Raw genomic sequence first — 27,425 nt, forward strand, 5'->3', positions numbered from 1 at the left:
AAAAAAGGTCTCCATAGAAACCTTGAGGATTATGGCTGAAGAGCAGTCACAGTCAGCAAGGCAGACACAAACACACATCTCGGTTCCCTTCGGCGTGAGCCCTCGCTCCTCCCTCCTCGCTCCATCCTGTGATGCGGGGGCGTCTGATTGGTCAGCCAGGCGTGTTAATGACAGTCTTGGACGAGTTCTGAAAGAGAGGCTGGAGGAACATCCCCACTGTGCCAAAGACACACACAAAGATGAAGATCCAGAGAAAGAGCCGATCGATCACCATGGCAACATATTTCCAGTCCTCGCTCACCTGTGAAAGAGATAGCGACAGCAGAGTTAAGACAGTGGGTAGGAAATATGGGGGATTTGGGGCATGTTCAGAAGTGAAACGGAATGTGAAAAATGTAATGAAACATAAGGAGAGAAAGATCAAAGGAGGACGACAATGAGAAAAACAAAAGAAAGGTGAGAGGGTGCAGAATGGAAGATGTGTTGACGAGATGGAATGAAAAGGGTAAGAGAGTAGAGTACTTCATTCAACATTGATTGATTCAACATTAGAGTGAGAGAGAGAAAGACAGAAGGAGAAATGAATACGAGAGAGATCAGGTGCAGACTGATGAGGTGGGGCTAGCACTGTAACCATGAGGGTGGCTAATGGTATGGAGATCACCACTAACCATGTGAATGAGGTGGTGTTTAGATTAAAAGGATGAACAGAATTACTGCACTCGTAAGACTCTCACTGGCCATGTTAATAGGAACACCTATACACCTGGTTATCCATGCAATTATCCAATCAGCAATTGGGCTGAGAGCTGATTTCTTCCCTTTGTGTCTCGCAGTGAGAGACGGCAGAGCACATGCACAGATGACTATTTTGTGTTTACATTATTTACATTTGACTAAGTCTGAAAGCGTTTGAAAGTAAGAGCCAAAAGTGCTGCATGCCCACAACAAGGTATCGTATTTTAGCCAAGAAGTTTGAAACAATAGTACATTTTAATTCTGTCACCACTCCAGTGTCTCCTGCATATTTTTTTGAGCTCCTGAGGTTCTGATAAGGCTACAATGTGGTAGCAGCATAATGTATAAAATCAATCTGATTCAGGTCAAGACCTTTAATTAATGTTTACACCAAACAGTAGAATGAGGACAAAATGTAATCACAGTCACTTTGTCCGTGGCATCACTGTTGGTGCCAGATTGGCTGGTTTGAGTATTTCCGAAACTGCTGATCTCTTGGAATTCTTAAATAACCACTCTTTACAACCATGTTGAGTTGCATCTCAGAATGCACAAAACATCGAACATCGAGGTGGAGGGGCTACAACAGCAGAAGACCACACTGATATCACACCTGTCATCCAAAAACAGGAAAAACATCGCCTGGTGGTTTTCCAATATTTAACTGTCTAGTTATGGTGAGCCTGTTTCCACTAAGATTCCGGTTTTTGACTGACATTATTGCACAATTGAGCAGGTGTACCAGTGTCACTAATTAAAGTGGTCAGTGAGTGTATATAACACATCTTTAACACATCAGTAGCCATATGCGAACATTCTTTTCTAACTACAAAAAGTCTAATTTTATTCCATACACTGTCATGAATGTGTGTTGTAGACCATTCGCAAGTCTAAGACTTGCCAAGACTAAATGACTGTTCTATTAAAAGTCTGTGCGTAAATGAAAGTAAGACACACTTTCATGAGGTTTAATTCAGTAAGCCTATTGCAGAGCCTGCACCCTGATACTTACATGACTGTTAAGATCAGTGCCGGTCTGAACTATATGAAGAATACATATTAAGAATATGAAGAATACATATTAAAGGGACTGGTCTTTGTGAACATTAAACAAATATGTTATTTATGTAATCCCTGTTATGTGACATTCTTCACTTTTTTTTGCACACAAACCTGCTATAAGAAAGATGTAAATGAATTTTGCCCGTGTGTTCTTCCATAAAACTATTTAGTCTGCTAATAATTACGATGTAGATGAAATAATGGGATTATTTAAGGATTATTTATAAAATTGCACTGCACTGAGATCAAATGCTTTGATAATTGTTAAGTGAGCATGAGAGCTAAGCTAGTCTCAAAGTTTGACTGCACTTCACTTTATTTTACTGTACTCATCCAAGACCTATCAGAGTTAGGTCTTTGCACTGTTATGGGATTGCCAAGTCATCTCTTTCGGTACGTACAATGCTCCTTCCACTACGATCTACTGTGAGCGGTATTGGGAAGATTTACTACCAGAGCACCTTGAAAGCTCGGAGCATGATTACAAACTGACATTTGTCTTTACAACTCAGCCAGTTCAGGTTCAGAAGGTATCCTTGAGAGTTCTTTGGATGATTAAGGGTTTTTCAGTGTTTGTACATGCACACCATAAATGTAAATCAATTCAAATCAAGTGCAAAATGTTCTTAGGTTTGCCCTTTCTGGGCAGTGCAGCCCACGCAGCTTTTGTGTGTTAGATTCTGATTTCATCTTAGCTTTTTTATAGTGAGGTGTAAACAATAGAACAAGTTCTCAAAGTTTACAAAATAATGAATATTCATAAATGTATAACAAGGATATTTACAAGTTTCTACATCTCCTTAGTAGGCTTTAGAAGGTGGTTCCCTATAACCGTAAGCAACTAATCTGCACTCAATGAAACAAACATCATATAAAAACAGTGATGAAAGAACGCAAAATTCTCATGACTCACGCTGCGATCATCATCTTCACACTTCATGTGGCTGGCAATGAAGCGCACTCCCTCCACAGCTTCCTCAAAACCTGGGCATGCCTGGCCCAGAAGACCCTGAGGAAGAGCAGCAGGAGGCTGCTGCTTTGCCCGTGGCAAAGCCGAGGTGCCCTCTCTGCCCTCGCGCCCTCCGTCCCTCAGACCATTCAATCCTTCTATGGAATCTCCGCCAGCTTCACCGACTTCTCCTGCAAACTGCTTGACCGAGGCCCGATTGACATAGCATGTGCATGCCTCGCCACTCTCCTGACCAGAGATGACAAGTTTCTCATTGGCATGACGCCGTTGTCGTAGCTTTTGGCGCTCGCTGCTGTTCCTGGGCTGTCGCATAAAGAGTAGGGCAGGGAGCTTATCAAGGAAGACCACCCTGACCCACGGGGGCATGGTGTGGGTAGTGGGTGAACGGTGGTGCACGTTGAGCACACACACGCTAGTGACAATGGAGAATGTGACAAGCACCATGGTGAACATCAGGTACTTGCCCACTAGTGGCACATCCAGAGATGTAGGTGGCACAATCTTAGAGATGAGCAGCAGGAAGACAGTGAGCGCTAACAGCACGGATATGCATAGCGTCATCTTTTCGCCACAGTCTGACGGCAGGTAGAACACCAGAATAGCCAGTGATGTGATCAGCACACATGGGATTATCAGGTTGATGGTGTAGAAGAGTGGCTTGCGGCGGATGATGAAATCATACGTGATGGCCACGTAGGCTGGGTCTGATGGGTTCTCATTGCGACGCCCAGGCAGCGCAATAATATCCCACTCACCACTTGGCGTGAAGTCATCCATGCTGGCCACATCGGAACGCAACACCAGATCCACCTCTGTGCGGTCGTACGTCCATGAGCGGAAACTCAGTGTGCAGTTCTGCTGGTCAAATGGGAAGTGCTTCACCTCGATCTTGCAGGCACTCTTGTAAATTGCTGGTGGCAGCCAGAACACACTGCCATCATATGAGACTACAGCATTGGAGTAGAAGGACACTTCATACATCCCATCAGCACTGGAAGAAGAATAAGAACAGGTGGGTGAACTTTCCTTACTGGAGTGGAGAGAGGTGGCCTATGCTAATTAAATTTAGTTTGGGCTAGCCATAGGTTAGTACACTGTTATGTTAAGGAATTCTGTTGTTCATCATGTTATGCTATGCAAGTATATGTAATGATGACACAAAATGGACCCCATCCATTATGGCACTATAATTTTGCTACAATTGCTAAGAGTAATCTGTAACTAAATCCTTTAAACCAGATTTGTAATCATGTATATTGACGTACCAAAAACCATGATAATGATGTTAAATTGTCCACCAATGAACTGTAGGATGAATTGTGAACTCTCCACCCCATGTCTAACTTATTTATGAATTATGATCTTTTAAATGCAATATATATGGATGTATATTTGTGTTACAATAGATAGTGGTGAGAGTGGTGATTTGTATATAGTAAAAATAGGTAAGTGTAAACTGTTAACTAAGAGTAAACCACACAGATGACTAAATTTCAGAAGGGCAGGGCACTCACTTGTTGTAGAGGACGACATCTGGGAGCCAGATGTGCTTGGAGGGAAGGCGGACCTTCTTCATGCCATCAAACTTATCTGGGTCCCATGTGAGACGGTAGTCCTGCCACTCCTGAGCAAAACCAATCAAAATCCACCATCATTCAAACAACAGATAAGTTTAGAAAATAATGTTAAGAAAGCCGCTATACAATTATAGATAAGAATTATTCAAATGCTCATGGACCAAGATGGAGGTACTTGCACAACTTGAGGCTCAGCATCTCACCAGGTTTCGTAAATTAGTGATTTTCTACCAAGTGATTTTCAGTCTAGTTGTTCATTACAAAATTTCAAACAAGTTGTACATTACAGTAGGTACAGTACTACCTAGCATCTTCCTTGGCAAAAAAGAACAAATCTCTGACAAACAAGCTAGACAAAGCTTTGGATTACAAGCATATGCTTATAAACTGCAAAGTTATTAATTTAATGGAAACTAGGCTCGCCAGTAACATGCCAAACAGCGTGATTGAACTAGAGGGACATAACATATTCAGGACAGACAGGAGAGCTGTGGACTGTATCACTGTAAGCAAGGTTTGGTGTATGGACACTGTTGTTAATGAGACCCACTGTTCTGCTGATACTGAGTTCTGCATTATTAAGTGTAGACCCTTCTAACAGCCCCATGAATTCACATATACCATAATCACTGCAGTTCCAGCCCACAGACTGGGACATGTTTGCTTCTAAGACCCCCCTGGATCCCCCATGGACATTAATATCTGCACCAACTTTGTTCTAGACCACATCTTCCAATAGGTGTGTTAAGAGAAGTAACATGTTTCCCAATCAGAAGCCATGAGCAGCCAACCTGAGAAAGGGAATCATGAAAGCAAACTATGAGTATTAACTGTAGATAAAGGACAACTTCAAAAACTCTGACGCTTGACACATATTAACACTTCTCCATAAATCACTGATGCCTCCCTCCCTGAAGTGCTCAACACCTTCTATGCTCAGGGAAACACAGAACCTCACATCAAAACTGAGGTTCCACCTGCCGCTCACACTCTCCACCAGTGACGTGTGCTCCAGCCTGTGCAGAGTGAATGTTTGCAAAGCCGCTGGCATTCCTGTCCAAGCTATTAGGGCCTGCGCAGATCAGTTGGCTAGGGTTTTCACAGACATTTTCAGCCTGGCCCTAGCCCAAGCAGGTCCCCACCTGCTTCAAAAGAGTGACAACTTTGCCAGTGCCCAAACATGCCACCACCCTTAGTGACTTCCTTCATGTCACCCTCACCCCCTGTCCTAGCCAAGTGTTTTGAGAGGATGATCCCTGGACTTCCTTACTAACAGAATGCAGTCTGTTGACAACCACACCTCTTACACCCATACACCTCTTATACCCTCTTACCCCTCTTACACCTTTATACCCTTATACACCAGCATTCCACAGGGCTTCATGTTTAGCTGTCTCCTATACTCCCTTTTCACCCTCGACTGTGTACCTGTTCTTGACTCCAACTCCATAATCAAGTTTGCAGATGTCACTATGGTGATAAGCCTGGTCAGTGATAGTGATGAGATGGCTTACAGGAAAGAGGTCCAACACCTGGATGTGTGGTGTGCCCACAACAACCTGGCCCTCAACAGCCAGAAGACCAACGGGCTCATCATGGACTACCAGCAGACCTTTAAGTTCCTGGGTGTCCACATCTCAAAGGAATAAAGAAGGAGTGAAAGCGTCCATACTTCCTGAGGCGACTGAAGAAAGCTTACCTGCCTACTCATATACTGTACTAGTGAACTTCTATTACTGTACCATAAAGAGCACACTGACAAACTGCATCACAGTGTGGTGCAGTGGTTGCTCAGACTCTGACTTCAAGGACTTCCAGTTGGTAGTTAATAATACTCAACACATCACTGATACCCAGATAACCCTCCATTGAGCACATTCATCAAAAACACTATATACAGAGAGTGAGAGGCATTATCAAGGACATCTCTCACCCCAACCATGGATTGTTCATTCCTCTCCCATCCAGAAGTAGGCTAAGGAACAGCTCTTTCCCCTTGGCTGTCAATCCGCTGAACTTCTCATAACAGCACAATTCCTTCCTTCAAACCCCCAATTGAACTTGCACATGAACTAACTACAGTATCTACTGTTTCACACATTCTTATCTCTTTCACATTCTTATTCTCAATTGTACTGTACTGTCTTGGATTACATTAAGTTATGTATCTGGAGCCACTTTTACTCATATATCATGCCATTTGCACTGTTTGTCAGTTTGCACTTTACCGCCATCCTACCTCGCTTGTCTCGTTCTTGCACTACATGCACTCAATCCTACTTTGCTATTTACACGTCTGGTTAGATGCTAACTGCATTAGGTTGGCTTTGTAATTGTAATCTGCTCAATGACAATCTAATCTAATCTAATCTCAGAATTATCAGTACTGCTCATGTTAAGCAGTGATGATGGAATTTTCTTGATTAGAAAGTTGGAGAAATTACATGATGCTATAACTTTTGATAGATACTCTGGATGAGACCATTAAAAGCCATTACTAAAAGTTGTCATCTGAACACCCACACACGTACAGAATGGGAGGACTAATGAATGTCTAGCAATATTGATGGTCATTTAGCATACATCCTGTTTGGCCTTGATCAGAAAAGAGCCATTAAATTAATTTAATTTGAGCGTTCACACCCACACACAGAGCTCAGCAGAGTAGATGACAATCACTGCTATGAAGGCAGAGTAGCAGTGCTTTACTGACAGCAGGCAACACTCCTGCCAAGGCAGATATTTTAACCATGAAGAGCATGATCAAACGATTCAGCTCTGAGTATGTGTATATATGTGTGTGTGTGTGTGTGTGTGTATGAAGTGTGTGAGCAAATAGCTGGCATTTCTCACCACAGCTCAGGTGCTACTGACCTCGGTTCATTCATGCATGCATGCATGCGTGTTGATGTGCACATGTGTGTGTATGTTTGTGAGCATGAAGAATGAACAATGGTAGAGGTGGAGGAAAGGTATGTGTTTGTAAGTAGAGACTGACCTGAGTGAGCCAGACGTTAGTGGTCATGATCTGCTCTCTCTCATGCTGTTAACACACACAGACATGCATAAAACATTAATTATTTGTATATAATGAGTATATAACAATAATTACATTAAAACAACATAAATACAATCATAAATGAACAAAATCCATTATATTATGGACTATGATGTTGTTATAAGCTTAAAATCAGTAGGGCAACATACTAAAATATCAATTCATTCAACTTCCAGAGCCGACCAAACCCCGAGGGATCCATTACAGAGCATTAACTTTAAGCTTGCAGCCTAGGTAACACACTTTGTGATTTAAAGTGCACTAAAGGCACAGAGGAGGCAACAGTCAATGCAATTAGCAGACAATGTTCAGTGAGCAATGTCTCAAAGCAGCTTTACAGAAACATATAAACACAGGATACAGATTTTAAGGGTGTGAATTTCTCCCTATTGAGCAAGCCGATGGAGACGGTGGCGAGGAAAAACTCCCTAAGATGCTATGAGGAAGAAACCTTGAGAGGAACCAGACTCAGAAGGGAATCCATCCTCATCTGGGTAACAATGGATAGTGTGAAAGTAAAAGAAAGTTCATTATGGTTTTTATATGAAGTCTGTTTTGTTGAACTAGTCCATTGTTCACTAAAGGAGACTTGAGTGTAAAATTGTATGTGGTAATTGCAGTCCTAAGGCCATAGCAGCAATCGTAGTCCCAGCAACCACAGCGAGAATGTCCATGTGGAGTTGAAGTCCAAAACCATTTCCATGGTACTTCAAGCAGCACCATCCTCAGCAGTCTCCAGGCTGCACTGCTTGGGGTCGTCCTCAGTGGCAGAATGTAGCCTCCAGTTGATGAGAGCTCCATCCAGAGGTAGGGCATCAGGATGGATCAGGCCGGTCCGGAGAGCAGAAAGGTTCAGTATCACTAGCATCAACATAAAATCATGTGTGGCTCGACAGAAGCAGAGAATGTTTTCGTTTGTCAATTAGTCAGTGACAGTGACAGCATAGCACAGGTACCCTGACTACTGCAAAGGCAGCAGTATGTAATGCATTTTATTAACTAAACATACACTCACTGTCCACACTCATTCATGCAGCTTTCCAATCAGCCAATCATGTGGCAGCAGAAACAAAAATGTAACAAACAAAAAAAAAATCATGAAGATGCAGGTCAAGAGCTTCAGTTCATGTTCACATCAAACATCAGAATGAAGAAAAAGTGTGACCTCTGTGACTTTAACCGTGGCATGGATGTTGGTGCCAGATGGGCTGGTTTGAGTATTTCAGAAACTGCTGATCTCCTGGGATTTTCACACACAACGGTCTCTAGAGTTTATACATTTACGCCACGATCAAAGTCACAGATATCACCCCCCCCCCCATGTTTGATCTGAACATTAACTGAACACTGACCTGTAGCTGCATGATTTTTTGCATTGTGCTGCTGCCACATGATTGGCTGATTCGATAACTGCATGAATGTGCAGGTGTACAGGTGTTCCTAATAAAGTGAACAGTGAGTGTTTGGGCAGCTTTGATCCCCACCTGACAACTCTCTGTTCAATTCACACCACGTGTTCTGCATGTGCTGCTGGCATGACAAAATTAACGGCCAAATATTCAGTTCTGTCAATAAAACATGGCTGGTTCCACTTGTCCGTTGGCCTGGGACTGGTATCCTGAGTTGACACTGATAGAACGCCCTAACTTTTCCATCAACACCTTTCACACTTGGAATATACACTGAGGACACAATGTTATCAGGAATTCCAAAAGATCTGAAAATGTGCTGAATTCTGCAGTCTCAAAGGCTGTGGACTGGAATCAGTTTTAGAGACTTTGACATGTGGTCAGAATTTTTGGCATGTATCTAGAAGAGGGCAGATCTTTGAAGAAAATGATGGCTAAATAGGATCACTGGTGATGAGAAATGGGTAGAGGCAAAAACCTTCCTACTGGAAGAGTTCTGGCAACATGCGGAGCATGTCGATAAATTTTTGAATATCTGCCAGCATGGTTTCCCACAAGTATTTTGTCTCCAGTAGTTAATAAGTCTTGGTGATTCCAGGATAGTCATTGGCAAAGTGATGAGTTTGTCACAAATATGTGGGCATTCATAGATTTGACCTTCAGGGCATTTGAGGAGATGCTGGATGATTTTCTCTAACTTGAGTGATTTCTTGGTCTACCTCCCAGGTAATGGCTGCATTGAAGGAGGATTGGGATTTGGAGTGTGAAGGATATAGTGTTGAGAGGGCATTTGCTTTGCAGTTTTTCAAGCATGGTATGTAGGAAATTGTGCACTTGAAAGGGAAGAAAATCAGTGCTCATTTTGCTTGAAGAGGGTTTAGTCATTTAACAGTTGCCAAGTACTCTAGGTTTCTGTGATCTGAGAATACCAGTGATGTCCTCTCTAGCCAATGCCTCCATTATTCCATAGCTTTATTGCCAACAGCTTTCAGTTTCCATTATTATAATTCCTCTCAACAGGAGCTTGCATGAGAAAAACACAGTCAGGTGTTTGGAGGAGTTCCCTTGTGAACTGTGTATGATTGTGAACTATTTGCAGAAATAAAGTTTCAGAAGTCTGTTTGTTTCAGAAGTCTATATATGGGAGTGTGTATGAGTGTGAACAGGTGGAACAATAAGAAGTCTGACGATAGCTAAAGGAGATCTGGGTCACATATTATGGGTGGTATGGTAGTGTTTGTAGTTCTTTTATGTGCAGGGGACTGTACGATTCAGGGTTTCAATGGAGTACAGACTGAGATGTGACAATTTGCCATTATTTATTGTTTAATTCTCATTTACAGGATATACTGCGTGTGGGGATGGTGCAATATTATTAGTGGTCCAAGCACAGTGTTGGAACCCTATTGTTTTGATCTGTTTTTTTCTCAAAGCAAATTGTGCAGACCAAACCGTATGTTGTACAGACATTAAAAGTTTGTCAATAGATAGTACTCCCTCTCACTACTCAGACAAGCGAAATGGGCCCAACTGGCCTGATGGTGGCACTCTAGCACAACATTGAAAGTTTTAGCCCAAATATTAGGATATTTTTGATATCGTCACAGATTGGTTGTCAAATTACTCAGCAGAGTCTGAGCCTAAATAATGCTAAAAAAACTCATTCACATTTGTAAACAGTTTGGCTGCCATATGCCAATCAAATCTAGTGGGTCAGAGCCTAATTTATTCTTAAAAGCTGTAGCTCATTATTGCATGGTTATACATGGGGGCATGGTATATATATATATATATATATATATATATATATATATATATATATATATATATATATATATATGCCATGTACATGGCTGGTATATGTATGCCATATGTGTGTACCTGGCTATATATGCATCTATATATGCATATTGGTGTGTATATATATATATATATATATATATATATATATATATATATATATATATATATGCATCTGTGTGTAGCTGGCTGCCATTGAACAAACAAATTTTAGCAGGCATTTGACAGGGTTCACATTTAGCAATCATCACGAAACTTGGATCCTAAGTGTCTAGCAATTCACTAGCAACTGATGCAAATACTCTCAAATTGGGCAAACTGGCACTATTCATGTTTTTTCACATAAAAACAAGCATACCTTATACAGTTTATGTTTGGTTTGTTTGGCTGAAACCATAGAAATTTGTCTTTTGTACTGTTTAGCCCCTCCCACTCAAGTTTGCAATAATTTGCATACTATGCTAAGCATTTTTGTTAACCAGTCCTATGATATATATTTTTAAAAAATATCTACACTTTTGTCAAATTTTGTCAATTACAGTAATAATGACCTCAAACCCTAATAAAACCTCAATCATTATCAAAAACATGTTGAGATGTAAATGTAAAGAATATGTGCACTGTTGAGGTGGAGCAAGGGTTATACAAACAGCTATAACACAGGGCTGGTTGCATGGATTCCCACAAAACCTGAAACGCATGTTCACGGTTAACTGAAGTAACCGAAATTCTAATTGAGCTGTAACTGGATTTTTAAGTATGACTGGGTTACTTAAAAAACAAAGCTGCTGTCAGGCAGAAGCTTTCAGCAGTTATTTGACAAGATTCATAAGCATTGAGCTATTGTTACAAACTTGATGAAGATGTTAATCTATGGTCTCTTTTTTTCTAGGCAACTTGGCAAGAACTGGCCACTGGGGGAGATATTTGCAAAGTCTGCTTATTGTTATTATTATTATTATTATTAATAATAATAATAATAATAATAATAATAATAATAATAATAATTGTTCATCTATTTCAAAACATTTCTCCATTATTATACAATAACTGTCAGAAACACCAGAGCATAAAAAAGTCCTTCACTGAGGTATAGGGTCTATCATTGGTCATGTTTTACTATGGTTCAAGCCAATCAGTTTTATTTCATTATCTGCATACTCTTCATGCTGTCATATGTAATAATTCCAACCTTCAAGCATGTTAGTGCGTATATAATAACAAAGATATACTGAACAATCTGCCCTCATAAGAAGGACAATGATAAGAGTAATAACCAACAATTCAATAGCTTTGGTTGCTTCTTAATAATGTTAGTGTTATGTCATCAGAGGTTACCACAGTTACCTTTCACATACCACAATTATTTTGTCATGTGAAAACTATGAAAATATATTTTTTTAATAAATTTTTTCATTTTTCTGAAGTTGCTGGTTAGTTGAGATGAGTATATTTCTAGATTGACTCAGTTACCGCTAATTAATATTTAGTTATAGTGAAAAGCTCAGTACGGTTCGTTTGTTGATTTGTGTTTGAGTACCCATGACTTAGTTTGTCTGATTTGTTTACTATGAAGAATACAATGGTATTGGAGTATATTGTATACTCTGATTGACTAATATTGGTGGTGTGAAAAGCTTGCTCAAGACTGACAGGTTGACAATAGGTCTTAAAAGATAAATAAAAAAATCAATATTTAATATAATCCATATTCAGTAGAAATATGTTTTATGTAATATACACTTTGTAATTTTTCATGCACATTTTGTAATATGAAATGGAAAGTTGTCCTCACCACGCTGATCAGCTGTGCCAGTGAGACCATCAGCTGTACAGTCACCAACTCTGAGCCATTTGTTGCTGGCCGAATCAGTTTGTTGTAGTGAGCAGGATTTAGGAGATGCTCAACCAGTCGCTCCTCTGTGTCAGCAGCTTGGCTTCCTATATAAGGAAACACAACCCGGTTATCAAGTAGAGCTAACAGAGCTAACAGTAACCTCTAAGGTGCAAGAGCTGTCATTAATTGCAACGATTAAACAATATCTTATTAGAATTTGGTGTATATTAATAACATAATATTTAATTTTCATAAAGGAATTTACTTCTAAAGCTTCCTTCTGTTTATGTCTGGAAAAAGTCATTTATATTTAAAGTCAGACATGAGTTGGATTCTTACATAAACCACTGATACTAGTTTACCACTGCAGAATATACTTACAGTATGTCTTTATGAAGCATATTTAATACTGTAATTAGCGATAAACAGCAACTGGCAATAGCTGAAATTTACAATTGGTGCAAAAAAAAGATGTTTTATTTCAATACTAGAATCTCAATTTTTGATGACAATTATTCAGGCAATTGCTTTTTGATTTTGATCAACAGAAGGTATGCTTTTCATCCATTGTTCATCGTAAGTGTATATTTCTGAATCTCTGGATAAATAATTACTCCTCAATCAAATTATATGACTAGTGTTTTTATGTGCTACATACTGTATAAACACAATCAAATTTGAGTTTAAATAAATGTCTCCAAATAATAAATAACTGACAAACACTATACAATAGACTTGCTGTGATAGACGGTGTTACACAATGTTCAGCCGTACAGGATTACATCACTTGCCCACTGCGGCACCGCCCCCACTGTCGTTTAGCTTTTTTACAGTAATAAAAGTCATTTAGTTCAGTTAGAGAACGTACGCTGCAATTAAAAACTGAACGCGTCTGCTCAATTCAGCATGAGCCGAATGAGTCAGAGTCGCTGCACAGATAAGCAGGAGTCAGATTTAATTTATCACGTGGTGAGAGTGAGGCGAGCTGACTGACAAGAAGAGTGAGGCGAGCTGACTGACAAGAAGAGTGAGGCGAGCTGACTGACAAGAAGAGTGAGTGAGGCGAGCTGACTGACAAGACGATGGCAGAAGATTTGGTTTCAAAAGTTCGATGTTTGATATACAGTATCTCACGAAAGTGAGTACACCCCTCACATTTTTGTAAATATTTGGTTATATCTTTTAATGTGACAACACTGAAGAAAGGACACTTTGCTACAATGTAAAGTAGTGAATGTACAGCTTGTGTAACAGTGTAAATTTGCTGTACCCTCAAAATAACTCAACACACAGCCATTAATGTCTAAACCGCTGGCAACAAAAGTGAGTACACCCCTAAGTGAAAATGTACAAATTGGGCCCAAAGTGTCAATATTTTGTGTGGCCACCATTATTTTCCAGCACTGCCTTAACCCTCTTGGGCATGGAATTCACCAGAGCTTCACAGGTTGCCATTGGAGTGCTCTTCCACTCCTCCATGACAACATCACGGAGCTGGTGGATGTTAGAGACCTTGTGCTCCTCCAGTAGTCATGATCAGTAGTCTCTGAAATACTCAAACCAGCCAGTTTGGCACCAACAACGATGCCACGGTTAAAGTCACAGTGATCACACTTTTTCCCCCATTCTGATGTTTTGATTTGAACCTTAACTGAAGATCTTGACCTGTATCTGCATAATTTTATGCACTGCGCCACTGCCACATGATAATTTGATAACTGCATAAATGGGCAGGTGTACAGGTGTTCCTATTAAAGTGGACAGCTAGTGTATGTACTGTTTTCCTATAGTGCCCCTTATGGGTCCATTGTTAGTAGCAAACACTATAATGCTGTAATGCTATAACAAAATGACTCTTGCTAGTTACATTTCCAGTGCATTTCCTATGTGAGATCATGTTCTGCCTTGTCTGTCAGACCACTGTGGCCTACCTAATGCTAATTTCCTAATAATTAGGGTTATTGAAAAGCTGAAAAGCATGAAAAGCCAAATACAATAAAGACCAATGGTTTCTCCTGTAAAGTAATTTACCTGAAGTATTTTTACTGAAAACCGTTTAACTGAAAACCGTCCTTTTGTCAAGGCAGTATGCAGCATATGGTCCAATCCCTTTGGCATCCACTCTGCTGTTCTCTCACTCTGTCTCTCGCATACAGTATGAGGCTTATTCATGCTCAGAGTCAATATAAGGTACACATCCTACCTCTTTCATTTCTCTCCCTGACCATCAATCGCTCTCTTTTCCTCCTCTCTTACTTCTCTCTCTCTGTTCAGTGGGCAGGAGTGATGGTTTTACACAGCAGATCAATGAAGAGCCTAATCACATGCCATAAACTAGCATCTCTCACTGTCATGCTCTGCATCTCTACTCTCAGCTTTCCCACTGAGCCTTACAGCATCTCCTCTGTCCCAGTTTCAGTTCAGTTTTCACACAATCCCCAATTATTGTATCACACTCATCATTTGCCAGTTTTTGATTTGTCATACTATCTGCACCTCATTTGTATGGAGCTCCTGTATCGTATCATATGCTGCATTATGGTCCTAAGGTGCAGTATATCCTCCCACTGTCATGAGTGTATGTATGAGATGACAAAAATGTGTGTATGTGTGTGTGTGTGAATTTAGACTGTATTTGCACCAGCACCAGATCAAATTATATAATATGCGCATGCTGTATACTGTATATATAACTGCTGGAGTCCATGAACACATTCTCTTTTGTGGTTCTCTGTATCTTCTGTGTTGTCCCACTCGCCCTTGTTGTGTTGTCTTTCAAAGACGGGATGTGATTGAGTCACATTTTAATAAATCCACATGTCTTTCCATCTCTTTTCCAACACTTTATACTGGGTATAGCACCAAAAGACTACTGGCCAATAGGCCCCCATGATTCTATGATATAAATGTGCCCTTAGATAGAATGTTTTGAAATGGAATTCACATGCAGCATCTACATCATTTTAACTCGATTGGACAGGGCTAGAACCCTTTAATGGGTGATGTATGTCAAATTTTATAAAACAGCACAGAGTATATACACAGTATGGTCACAAGTATGTGGAAACCTGACCATCACACCCATGTAAGGTTCACTGGAACTAAGGAGCTCAAACCTGTTCCAGCTTGACAATACCCCTGTACACAAAATGAGCTCCATGAAGAAATGGTTGGCCCCCCCAAAAAAACTTGAACGGCCTGTTATTTGTTATTCAATCATTTTAAGGCGCAATCTACCATTAAACAATCTCACAATATTAATAACGTTGCCATAAAATATGTTTATGACAGTTCTACTGAAAATGATTAAATTATGATGCTAGTAATACGAGTGAAATTACATTTCATCTTATGGAACCAAATCGGCACAGCTTAATCAGTTGACTTCACCTGTCACCTTATACCCCTGAGCTCAGACTGCAGCCATGCTGTCTTTCAAACACAAAATGCATGATGCCGTTTGGTTAAACCTATTCACTGAACATCAGTATAGCTCACTTATTACTCAAAACATATTATTTGACACATATACCGGTATAATCAGCTATGCAGTATGCCTGTTGTGTTAATCACCTACAAATAAGCAATTAGAACTGCCATAAAATATTCCTTGACTGTACTCTGAGTTGTTAAAATCTGTTTCTGTGGATAATAAACATGTGCATAGTTCTTCAAAGTAAAATCGAACTTGGATGGCCAAATTTGTAATAAATAAGAATTTGATCAAATTAATAATTCATTACACTGCTTCATTAAAACTGAACTTTGCTCATCCACTTTCACACAAAATCAGGCACCCATGCTCTATAGTATTTACTACACACACACACACACACACACACACACACAAACACAAAACATCTTCTTAGCTCGCCTTTACATCTACATGTGAGTAACAGAGAGAGAAAAGGTTAATCTGGTGGTTGAATGGTTGTTCCTGTACGTCACAGTGGAAAACTGAATGCTGAAGCATTATTAAATCAGCAAGCAGAAGACAGGGTCTTTGAGAGGGGCTTAAAATATTGATCTGAAAACAATACGCCCAAAACTTCTGAACCACAGAGTTGATCATGTTACCGCATTGCTTTACCTTGCATCAGCAAAGGCATAAGAGAAGGAGTGCTCATTTCCTGTCTTGCTTATTACTATTGAATAGAGTACAGTATAATCAGGAAATCTGAAATGGTTATACAGCAACATTAGGCTGTACTGGTATTGATAATGAGGTCACATAAAATTGGTTCCAAATACAGCATGCCCCTTGACGTATGCTTTAATATTTAGGACCTCTTAAACTCCCTGGACATACAGTATCAGTGGCTCCAGAATGATGTTCCTCACTTTCACAGCTACATCCATTTCCTATTAATTTTACTGGAGTTCATAGTAATTATTGAACAATACGTAAGAGGAATAAGTGAATAATAAGCAGAGAGATTAAGGGGTCAAAGCCAAGTTGTCTACATATCAGAACACACATAACGGGCAAAAGTCCAAGAAAAACCTACTAATCTACAGTGTGACATATATGCAAATCTTTCTGCTACCTATATCGTTCATAAGGTCTGAACTAGCAGTGTTAATATTGAATTATTATGAAATAAGGACAAGGTAAATAATAGTTTTAACCTGACTTGGAATCAACCGTGAGATAAATTTGTAGAAGTGGCCGGTTTTGCAGGATTGGTCATGTTCTGCAAGATACCTCCATGCAGACACAGCTAAAAACTGATTGAAAAGCACTGTTTTATTCTACTGACTGTATTGTGTACAAGGTTACAGTTTGTGAGGATGACAATTTTTAAGGAGGACAGCAAAGTCCAAAAGAATCCTATAAGCAATGGGAGCTCAGCTCCAAGCTCTCCAATTCAAATCTCTTCAGAGCTGAAAAGCCACACTGTTGTTCCGGCTGGTGTTCTCTCTTTAATAGTCCTGTTCCTTTCTGGATACTTTCTTTTTCACTGTGCATTTCACTATCTGAAGCTGGTTTGTGTTCTAATCCAATGATGTGATGGCGAAACCGGAACCCTTGGACAAACATCAAGCCACTGCATTAATAACTACACCGTAATCCTAGTCTTCTAACCTCCTACTTCATCAAACTGGTGCTTCATGGTCTGGTCATTTATAGCGTACCTGTTCTATGGGCTTCACGTATATGCTCAAAATATTTAAGAGGACCGCCTGCTTGCAAAAAAAGCTTCCTGATAGTCTAATACAGCTAGATGATGTTTAGTTGCTGAGTTTTTTAAAAAATCTATCTTTATTGAGATAATCGTGTAATTTATAGATAGCTATCAGGACAGTTTAACCTAAGTGTTCTTAAAAAATTGATGACAGAAAGTTTAAGTCATGGTCACTGAATACTACTGACATCTCCATTCCTTCTTTCCCCGCTAAAACGATTTCCCCTCTTTAAATGCACTATAAAAGGTTTTAGATCGATAGCACTTTGGACATGATTTATTTTTGTGGGGCACTCACTTCTCCTGCATCTGGTTCTGTCTGACCACATATTTGGACTATATGTGCTATAGGAACAAAAAGTGAGAAGATATTGGATTTGCTGGAATTGGGGAGGAGAGATAAATTGGTATGGCTTGTGGGGGCTTGTTTAGGCCTCTCTGAAAAGATTAGCTTGTTCTAGCTTTGGCACACCTGACTTTTTTTTTTCTCTCTCTTTTGGCTGCTCCCGTTTTGGAGTCGTCACAACAGATCACCCGTCCACATATTGATTCTGGCACAAGTTTTACGCCAGATGTCCTTCCAGATGCAACCCTCCCCAACTAACTAACTGTCTAATCTGTGGTTTTCATACAAGATAGCATATATAAATCAGTGCTCTACAAAAATCAATACATTCACTTGACCGTGAAAGAGGCCAGAACTGTTATATTCAGTCTGTACACGATTTCGCTGAGATTGTTTTTGTGATTGATGCGGTCAAAAAATGCTTGATTTTGAGATGCAATTTGCTGAGATGTTTGCGCTTTTTTGCAGTAAACTATTTAAAATGGCGAATTTGCAGTGATATTAGCTTTTCAGCGCATGAGAATTGAAGGAGGCTTTGGCTGAATGTGCGTTGTGATGACAATCCTCCACCTTCCATTTGAGGATGCCCCACAGATGGTCAATAGGGTTTAGTCCATCACCTTCACCCTCAGCTTCTTAAGCAAGGCAGTGGTCATCTTGGAGGTGTGTTTGGGGTTGTTATCATGCTGGAATACTGCCCTGCGGTCTAGTCTCCGAAGGGAGGGGATCATGCTCTGCTTCGGTATGTCACAGTACATGTTGGCATTCATGGTTCCCTCAATGAACTGTAGCTCCCCAGTGCCGGCAGCACTCATGCAGCCCCAGACCATGACACTCCCACCACCATGCTTGACTGTAGGTAAGACACACTTGTCTTTGTACTCCTCACATGGTTGCCGCCACACACGCTTGACACCATCTGAACCAAATAAGTTTATCTTGGTCTCATCAGACCACAGGACATGGTTCCAGTAATCCATGTCCTTAGTCTGCTTGTCTTCAGCAAACTGTTTGCTGGCTTTCTTGTGCATCATCTTTAGAAGAGGCTTCCTTCTGGGACGACAGCCATGCAGACCAATTTGATGCAGTGTGCGGCGTATGGTCTGAGCACTGACAGGCTGACCCCCCACCCCTTCAACCTCTGCAGCAATGCTGGCAGCACTCATACATCTATTTCCCAAAGACAACCTCTGGATATGACACTGAGCACGTGCACTCAACTTCTTTGGTCGACCATGGCGAGGCCTGTTCTGAGTGGAACCTGTCCTGTTAAACCGCTGTATGGTCTTGGCCACCGTGCTGCAGCTCAGTATCAGGGTCTTGGCAATCTTCTTATAGCCTAGACCATCTTTATGTAGCGCAACAATTCTTTTTTTCAGATCCTCAGAGAGTTCTTTGCCATGAGGTGCCATGTTGAACTTCCAGTGACCAGTATGAGGGAGTGTGAGAGCGATGACACCAAATTTAACACACCTGCTCCCCATTCACACCTGAGACCTTGTAACATTAACAAGTCACATGACACCGGGGAGGGAAAATGGCTAACTGGGCCCAATTTGTACATTTTCACTTAGGGGTGTACTCACTTTTGTTGCCAGCGGTTTAGACATTAATGGCTGTGTGTTGAGTTATTTTGAGTGTACAGCAAATTTACACTGTTACACAAGCTGTACACTCACTACTTTACATTGGAGCAAAGTGTCATTTCTTCAGTGTTGTCACATGAAAAGATATAATCAAATATTTACAAAAATGTGAGGGGTGTACTCACTTTCGTGAGATACTGTATATTGTAATGTACCTGACTTTGCATTTCATGTGGCTTCACACTATATAATCACTGCCATTCTGAGGACTGAATAGGGGACTGACAACTTCTTTGTTATTGTGTTTCATTAAAAGACACATTTTCATTTACACTGATAATCAACTGCCCTAATACAATTCACTACATATAATCCATCTTCAACAAGCATCACTGCAGCAGATCCTCCATCATGCTGCCTCGTAGCTGTTAGCTTGCTAGCTACATTATGGAACAACCAGACAGATTATCTCTACAACAAATGTTAATAGGTTATTTGATATCAACTTAATCTCAATATAATGACAAATAGTTTTTCTCCTCCTGCTGAAACAACCTGGGATCTTTTACCCACCCGGATGTGAAGAGTTGATATCCTATTGTCTTCTTAAATGTTTTGTGGCTCTCTCCAGGATGCATATAGCAGTTATAAATGAAAAATTTTATATATTTTCTGCCAGTTAAAGCCAAATCAGCAGTGTGGGGAAAGCTATCAAAGCCTACTTTATTGACTTTGTTTAAGTGCCTTTGTCATTCTCTTCCAAAGGTGAGTAATTTTAGCCATATTTCACTTCTAGTTCCATTCGCAGAAAATCATTCCCAAATATGGGGACAGCAGAAAAATAATGTAACTGAAACACTAGGCTGTGCTGTAAAATTCCATCATTAAAAAATATTAATACCACTTAGCACAGCAGTTGGAGCCTATGTTTGCATTTCCTTCCCATGTTACATATGCTATATAACCTATTTAACTTGCTCTCTCTCTCTCTCTCTCTCTCTCTCTCTCTCTCTCTATATATATATATATATATATATATAGTCTATTAGGCATGACATGTCTATTAGGCAGACATTCTATGGCTGATTTGGCCACAGCTAATACTAACAGAAACAGTCATTCTTCTTCTCCAGAATCATTAATCTTGGTCAATTTTGTTCTACTGTGGCACACTGAAACTAGAGACTAGACTTACACTTCTCAGAAAGCATGGGCATAATCATAGTATAGGGGGCGCTACAGGCCACACCTCAAAGTTGACACATGCAAAATGATGGTATGTCGTCCCCGCCATTCCAAAATATCTGAAAGATGGTAAGCATGCCTTGTTGCTCATGGGAAACAAAAACCCAAGAACAAGAACCCATAATGTCCACATGATGAAAACTACAAAAATTAACTTAAAATCCGCCATTGATCCAAATGCATTGAACTGTTGTATCTGTGGGATACATTTCTCTACCATATCAATTTTGAAATGGTCCGCAATCTTGAGGAGGAATCCGCCATTGCTGCTTGCAGCTATATTTTATCATAATAATTGTGAAGATTTTTCTGATTAACAAAGTAGCCGTTTAATAGCAGTGACAGTAAAACCAGAATTTCACATAAAGAATCAAATAATTTTATGAATTTGGCAAGGAAATGAAAATAGTGAGTAGGTGGTCTTGGTACATCTGTCTGCTAAACAGAAGTCAGACTATAAGTCTCCACATGGTTCACATTCTGATACCCTGATTAGATTAATGTGTTTGTGTGCACGTCATTAAGAGGCTCATTCTCGTTAAGAGCAAATGCGTCAAAAGACTAAATAAAGATGCAAGCAGCGAAGCTTCCCCCACCCCCCTAAGATCAAATTCTTCCATGACATTCTTCACTGAGCTTTAAATGCCAACCACAGCATTAAATGAAATGCATTCATTTTGTAATCGTTATCAGAGCCTATGTTATTACCATCAGTGTAACAGCATTTCAGTGCCAGTCTTTGTGCTATATATCAAAGCAGAACAGACTTATTAATCTACTGTACTGATCATTTGTCACAGCAATGGAATGAAAGGGTCATTTTGACTAGAAATGCCTGCCTTCTTCCATAAATAAAACCACAATCTCAAAATGTAATCTAATCTAATACCACATGAAACCTAGTATAACATCAATGAAGAAGCAAGGAGTACTCAGACTGGACTGCGCTCAAGCCACTAGTCATCTCTCAGCTTTAAAATCATAAACTATACAGTAATATCAAAGTTGTATACGGTTATATTTAACTTTTCCTGGTTAAAATGCTAGGACTCAGGACTGCAGGTTCCAAAATTATTATTAGTTAGTTCATTATTAAAACCACCCTAATAGCTCTTTTAGTTTGAGACAGAGTCTTGTGTATTGATGATGTCATGGCAAGAACACACACAAAGAATATATTCTTTTTTGTTCCATCCATCCATCCATCCATCCATCCATTTTCTATACCGCTTATCCTACTGGGTCGTGGGGAACCTGGAGCCTATCCCAGGGTGCACAGGGTGGACAGGGTGCCAATTCATCGCAGGGCACAATCACATACACACTCACACACCCATTCATACACTACGGACACTCATGCACATGCCAATCAGCCTACCATGCTTGTCTTTGGGCTGGGGGAGGAAACCGGAGTACCCGGAGGAAACCCCCATAGCACGGGGAGAACATGCAAACTCCACACAAACAGGGCTGCAGCGGGAATCGTACCCCCGACCCTGGAGGTGTGATGCGAACCACCAAGCCCTGTGAGCCTTAAGATGTGAGTTGTAAATCGCAAATAACAAATTCCAACAAAACCCATCTGATGGGAGGCTTTCTATTTCTGGTCAAGTGTGAGCTTCATGTTACACTGAGGTTTTGTTGCACCAATAAACTAATAAAATTAGCATATTTTACGTCCCGTTTGTTCTGAGCCTTGGAGAACCAAAGGAACACTGTTAGGATCAGTACTGCAGATTTAACTGATTTATAAAGTAAGGGGGAAAAAAAGCACTAAAAACATAATTCCTATAAGAATTTTCACCTTCATTATTTCCCATGAGATATATATATATATTACAGTTACTTTTTGATGAGAGATGAGAACTGCAGTATAGGAAGTGCAGAAATGCTTTTGAAAGTGCAGAGTTGGTGTATATAAGAGAAAGTGTGTGTGTGTGTGTGTGTGTGTGTGTGTGTGCACTGAGGTGAACGGAATAGGTGCTAAATATAGAACAGAAGGTGACCTATCCCCCATACCTTCAGTAACTCCAAACTCCTCTCAGAAGTAGAGGTGTACTGATGGCCTTCGGTATTCAAGACCAACATTAATGATTAATATTACCCTTCTGCAATACACATGACCTGACCTGTGTATTTGCCTGTACAGTTGTGTTTTACAATAAGATGCTGTAATCTTCAATCTATGGATGCACTGATCCTACTGTTTCTGTTTATATACAATATAAGAGCTCTGATTTTATTTCAAATAATCCTGATTTTGATCATCCTCAAAGTAACCAAGTCTGCTCTCTGCAAGCTCTCACTGCCATGGTATGCAAACGTCACGGGCATGATGGTAGCATGTATCAGGACAAGTTGTGTCTTGTTCACAAGCAGAATCAGTGTTATACAGTATATGTGTGTTAGTGGATCCGATCGAACTTGTGTTTCAGGCCAGTATCTGCCCTGATTCTAATCAATTCAATAAAATGCATTTTGTGTAGCACTTTTAACAAACGACATAGTAAGAAAGCAGCTTTAGAGAAATCTGGGTGTAGATTTAGATCCCTAATGAACAAGCCAGAAGTGATGGTGAAGCTACATTTAAATAATTGCTCTTCCACAATTATTTACTGGGTAGTCAAACAGTACTGAGTGTTTAAAGGATGTTCAGTATGAGGCTATGGGACACTCAGTATTGGATCAGTACGTCTTCAGTTTGCACCTGAGATAAGCTGTTTGCATCTCCAATGGAGCTAGACAGCAATTTGAGTGTCCTATTTTAAGAACATAATGAAAGATGCATATAGTTTTTTTTTTTTTTACATTTTATTTACTTTTTAAAATTATATTTATTATTAGATAGATTAGATTAATATTTTTTAATATATATAATATAGATATTTAAACATGTATTATTGTCCCTTATTGCTTTGTAGTATTTTTAAATACAATGTCACAATATCATAATCCATGATAAAAGGTTGGGTAATTATCATGATATGAACAGTAAGTTACTCTATTATTCTGTTGTTGCACAAAGTATCAAAAGTGCAGTGCTTTTTCAAAAATACAATGTGGAAAAAATAATCAAACCTTTATTTAACATGACCAACAATGTTTTGACACTGAAATATGATAATGAGTCTTTATTCGTCACATATATAGTAGAGCACAATGAAATTGTTTTCTTTGCATACCCCAGCATGTCAGGAAGCTGGGGTCAGACATGATATGATACAGTGCCCTTGGAGCAGAGAGGGTTAAGGGCCTTGCTCAAGGACCCAACAGTGGCAGCTTGGCAGTGCTGAGGCATGAACCCCCAACCTTCCGATCAGTAACCCACAGCTTTAACCACCAAGCCACCACTGCCCCTATAGATGAGTCAAAATGGTAGTGCAGGTTAATTCAGAATTCACACAGTAGGTGCCCCATAAGTCATTTGGAGCAACTCAGGTAGAAATATTTAATTGCCAATAAATTCTGTTTTTATGGCCATGAGCAGATCTAAATCATTATACTGAAGAGTAGCATATATTAAATGTATGCTTCTAGCAACAGTCAACATACACAAAATCAGAAAAATAAAATGACTAAATGTAATTACCACATGCAGTTTTGCACTCGGGTCTCCTTTAGTGAACAGTGGACTAGTTCAACAAAACAGACTTCATATAAAAACCATAATGAACTTCCTTTTACTTTCACACTATCCGTTGTTACGCAGATGAGGACAGGTTCCCTTCTGAGTCTGGTTCCTCTCAAGGTTTCTTCCTTATAACATCTTAGGGAGTTTTTCCTCGTCACCGTCTCCACCGGCTCGCTCAATAGGGACAAATTCACACCCTTAAAACACACTGTATCCTGTGTTTATATGTTTCTGTAAATCTGCTTTGAGACAATGTCCATTGTTAAAAGTGCTACACAAATAAAAAATTGAATTAAATTGAATTATGTGATGAATGTCAGACACTGACAAGTGTTTTGTCATTTTGGTGTTGCGCTTTGTGGTAGTGTATTGGTATTGATGTCAAAGTCAAATTTATGGTATGACAACAACCCTCCGTATGCACATCTAAGCTTGTGTTTACGTCCAGAATTATCCAGTCCAATAAGAAAGCACATCCACGTTTTCTAATGCTGATCCTGCTGCAGTTTGGTTTCTCTATAAAGAGCAGAGATATGGGGGTGTGCGGCATTTAAAAACTGCTGCACTCATCTCTGACGTGCTCAGGAAAACGATGTAGGTGCATGTGGAGAGAGCAGCACAACTGATGATGGATGAAGCCTTGGGTGGTACATGTATACTGACCCTGTCTGCCCCTGTTATTGATTTATGAAGGATGAAGGTTGTATATCACTCTATAACAATCTATCTTCACTATTCTCTTGAGGCAGAATCCATCCAGAATCATCGTTAATCTGCACATCTTTATGTGAAGAAAGAGCTGAACAGAACACGACCCTCGCAGCAGGGCCAGAACCGAAACGCTGATGCTAATTGCTCTTAATGAGCGAACTTAATGATGGCAATCGAGATGAGAGGAAGACTGTATTGATCCTTGCTTTGGCTGTGAAGACATCACTCTTAGATTGCCTTGTCTTGTTTGGCAGTTGATAGCGTACTAGGAGTTCTGCAGTGTTTCTGCTGCTTGCCTGAGCATGGCTGTCATTATGTACTTCTTCTGTGTGGGTTATTGCTATCTACTATGTACATAAGCCCAGACGTGATTGTGTGTGCCTATACACGATGTGTAAATACAGCACATGTATTTTTATTTGATGAGCAGACCAGCGACAACTCGTCATTATTGAGAATGGAGGTCGTGCCATTTTTCAAAGAAACTGTCGGTGCATAAAAAACGTACTGTGGAGGGTTTTGGCGTTACGTCAGGATGAAGCACTGCAAGCTTGATCTGTTACTGCTTCTGACGATGATGCGTTTTAAAAATGCAATTTCTCCTCAAAGGGTTGAGCAGTATTCACAGGGCAGTTAAATGAAAAGGATGATGACATGCAGGCCCACACACGCCCATCTATTATGCAAAGTGTACTATCTGAGATATTGCAAGGGCGCTGTGGACCGCTTGACATCAAAAAGCCAGGTTTTTTTTTTTTTTTTTGCTTCTTTTATCAGTCGAGATGGATCTATTTTTCTGTCTTGGAATAGATAGTGGGAGTATTCATCAGTATTGGACAGAATAAAGGAAATGATATAGAAAATGACGAAGCAGTGATTAATGATAGGCTGAAAAATATTGCCCTATTTTCTGTTTGTCATACACACAACGATGACTAAAAACTGGAAATGGCACTGTCTCCGTGAATAAACATGAACATAGGCGTCCATCCATATAGATGACACTGCTGAGCTCATTAACCCCCATCATGTGAGTGCTGCTGGTGGTTAATGAGAATATAGCTGTACTCAGCATGCTAGTTAATGAACCTCGTAGGTTAGTGCATTCGCTGCCTCTATTGCCTCCTTAAATTCTCTCTTAATGAGTCACATAAAGAAGAAGAAGAGTGCAGGATGAAGGCATGAAGGATGTATACTCGTGCTCCTTAGACCCCTTTCTGGCTGTGATCTCACTGTATCGCCTCTGCTTATTGAACCGTTCTTTCATTTCACTACTCAGTTAATTAGCTGGGCTTCGGTGCACAAAGAAAACCTGAGCTGATTCTCACAGCTTTGTGGTGTGTGTGTGTGTGTGTGTGTGTGTGTGTGTGTGTGTGTGTGTGTCCACATCTGCGGGTAAGTAATTATTCATTGTCTAGTTCCATACTGTCAATGATTTTCTGTTAACATCCCTGATTAACACAAGCTGATGCACACACACATCTGTCAACATCCAAATATCTGAACTCGTCACACACACACACACACACACACACACACACACATCTATACAAAAAAACCCAAATATCTGAAGTATTCTCTCTCTCTCTCTCTCTCTCTCACACACACACACACACTTACTTAAGGCTACTGAAGGCTTAGATATGGCTAAATAAGATCTGATCTAATCTGTCCAAGTCATTAATACACGTGTCAGGCTGAAGGATGCTTGAAGGATGCCTCTCTCTCACACACACACACACACACACAAAGAGCGAGAGAGAGAGAGAGAGAGAGAGAGAGAGCGCACTGGTTAACAGCCTGCGCTTATGGTTCATCATACTAAAATCGTGTTCTCGTAATATTTTATTATGGTTCATAATAAAAACGCATAATACAACGCACCGCAAATAATAACCAAAATATTCCATTTAGGACATTTACATGCGTATTCTTTCTACAGGCCTACATCCAAATGAATGGCATATAATCATGCTTTCTTAAATTCCCCTGTAAAAGATGCTTCTCTTGTTCCAGGGCGTTTCTTTCTCTAACGGAATGACATAAACCAGATCAATCTGAGATGCTACGCAGTGAACAGCTCAAATGAGCGCGCGCGTGCACGCACATAATATAGGACACGCAAATCCGTGCGCTTCACCTTACTGTCTCTCCATCCCTAAAATAACAGATGTTACTTACTTGTCGCAGTGGCCAGCAGTAGGCACAACGCCGTCCATGGAGCCATGTCGGCTCAGATGAGGAGGACATCGGTCGCAGGAATGGGAGA

General features: G+C 40.1%; 1 protein-coding gene across 1 annotated transcript; it reads right to left on the reverse strand.

Annotated features, from left to right (window-relative positions):
* Window positions 1-151: 151 nt before the first annotated feature.
* Window positions 152-27,418, reverse strand: chrnb2 (cholinergic receptor, nicotinic, beta 2). The gene is made up of 6 exons (XM_053624037.1): window positions 27,338-27,418; window positions 12,410-12,555; window positions 7,346-7,390; window positions 4,285-4,394; window positions 2,714-3,761; window positions 152-301 (listed from the first exon to the last, which is right to left on the reverse strand). Exons 1-6 carry the CDS (start codon window positions 27,381-27,383, stop codon window positions 152-154), a joined length of 1,545 nt encoding a protein of 514 aa, XP_053480012.1. The 5' UTR covers window positions 27,384-27,418.
* Window positions 27,419-27,425: the final 7 nt, after the last annotated feature.

This window comes from Ictalurus furcatus, chromosome 1, assembly GCF_023375685.1.
Source record: "Ictalurus furcatus strain D&B chromosome 1, Billie_1.0, whole genome shotgun sequence".
NCBI classification, from domain to species: domain Eukaryota; kingdom Metazoa; phylum Chordata; class Actinopteri; order Siluriformes; family Ictaluridae; genus Ictalurus; species Ictalurus furcatus.

What these genes read in the sequence shown, in the direction of transcription:
- chrnb2 (XM_053624037.1), bottom strand. Translation starts at nt 27,383, where the DNA reads ATGGCTCCATGGACGGCGTTGTGCCTACTGCTGGCCACTGCGACAA. An exon ending in CTAACGTCTGGCTCACTCAG is followed by an intron (nt 4,395 to 7,345) that starts GTCAGTCTCTAC and finishes GGTTTTGCTCAG; the next exon opens with GAGTGGCAGGACTACCGTCT. An exon ending in GTGAAGATGATGATCGCAGC is followed by an intron (nt 302 to 2,713) that starts GTGAGTCATGAG and finishes TCTCTTTCACAG; the next exon opens with GTGAGCGAGGACTGGAAATA.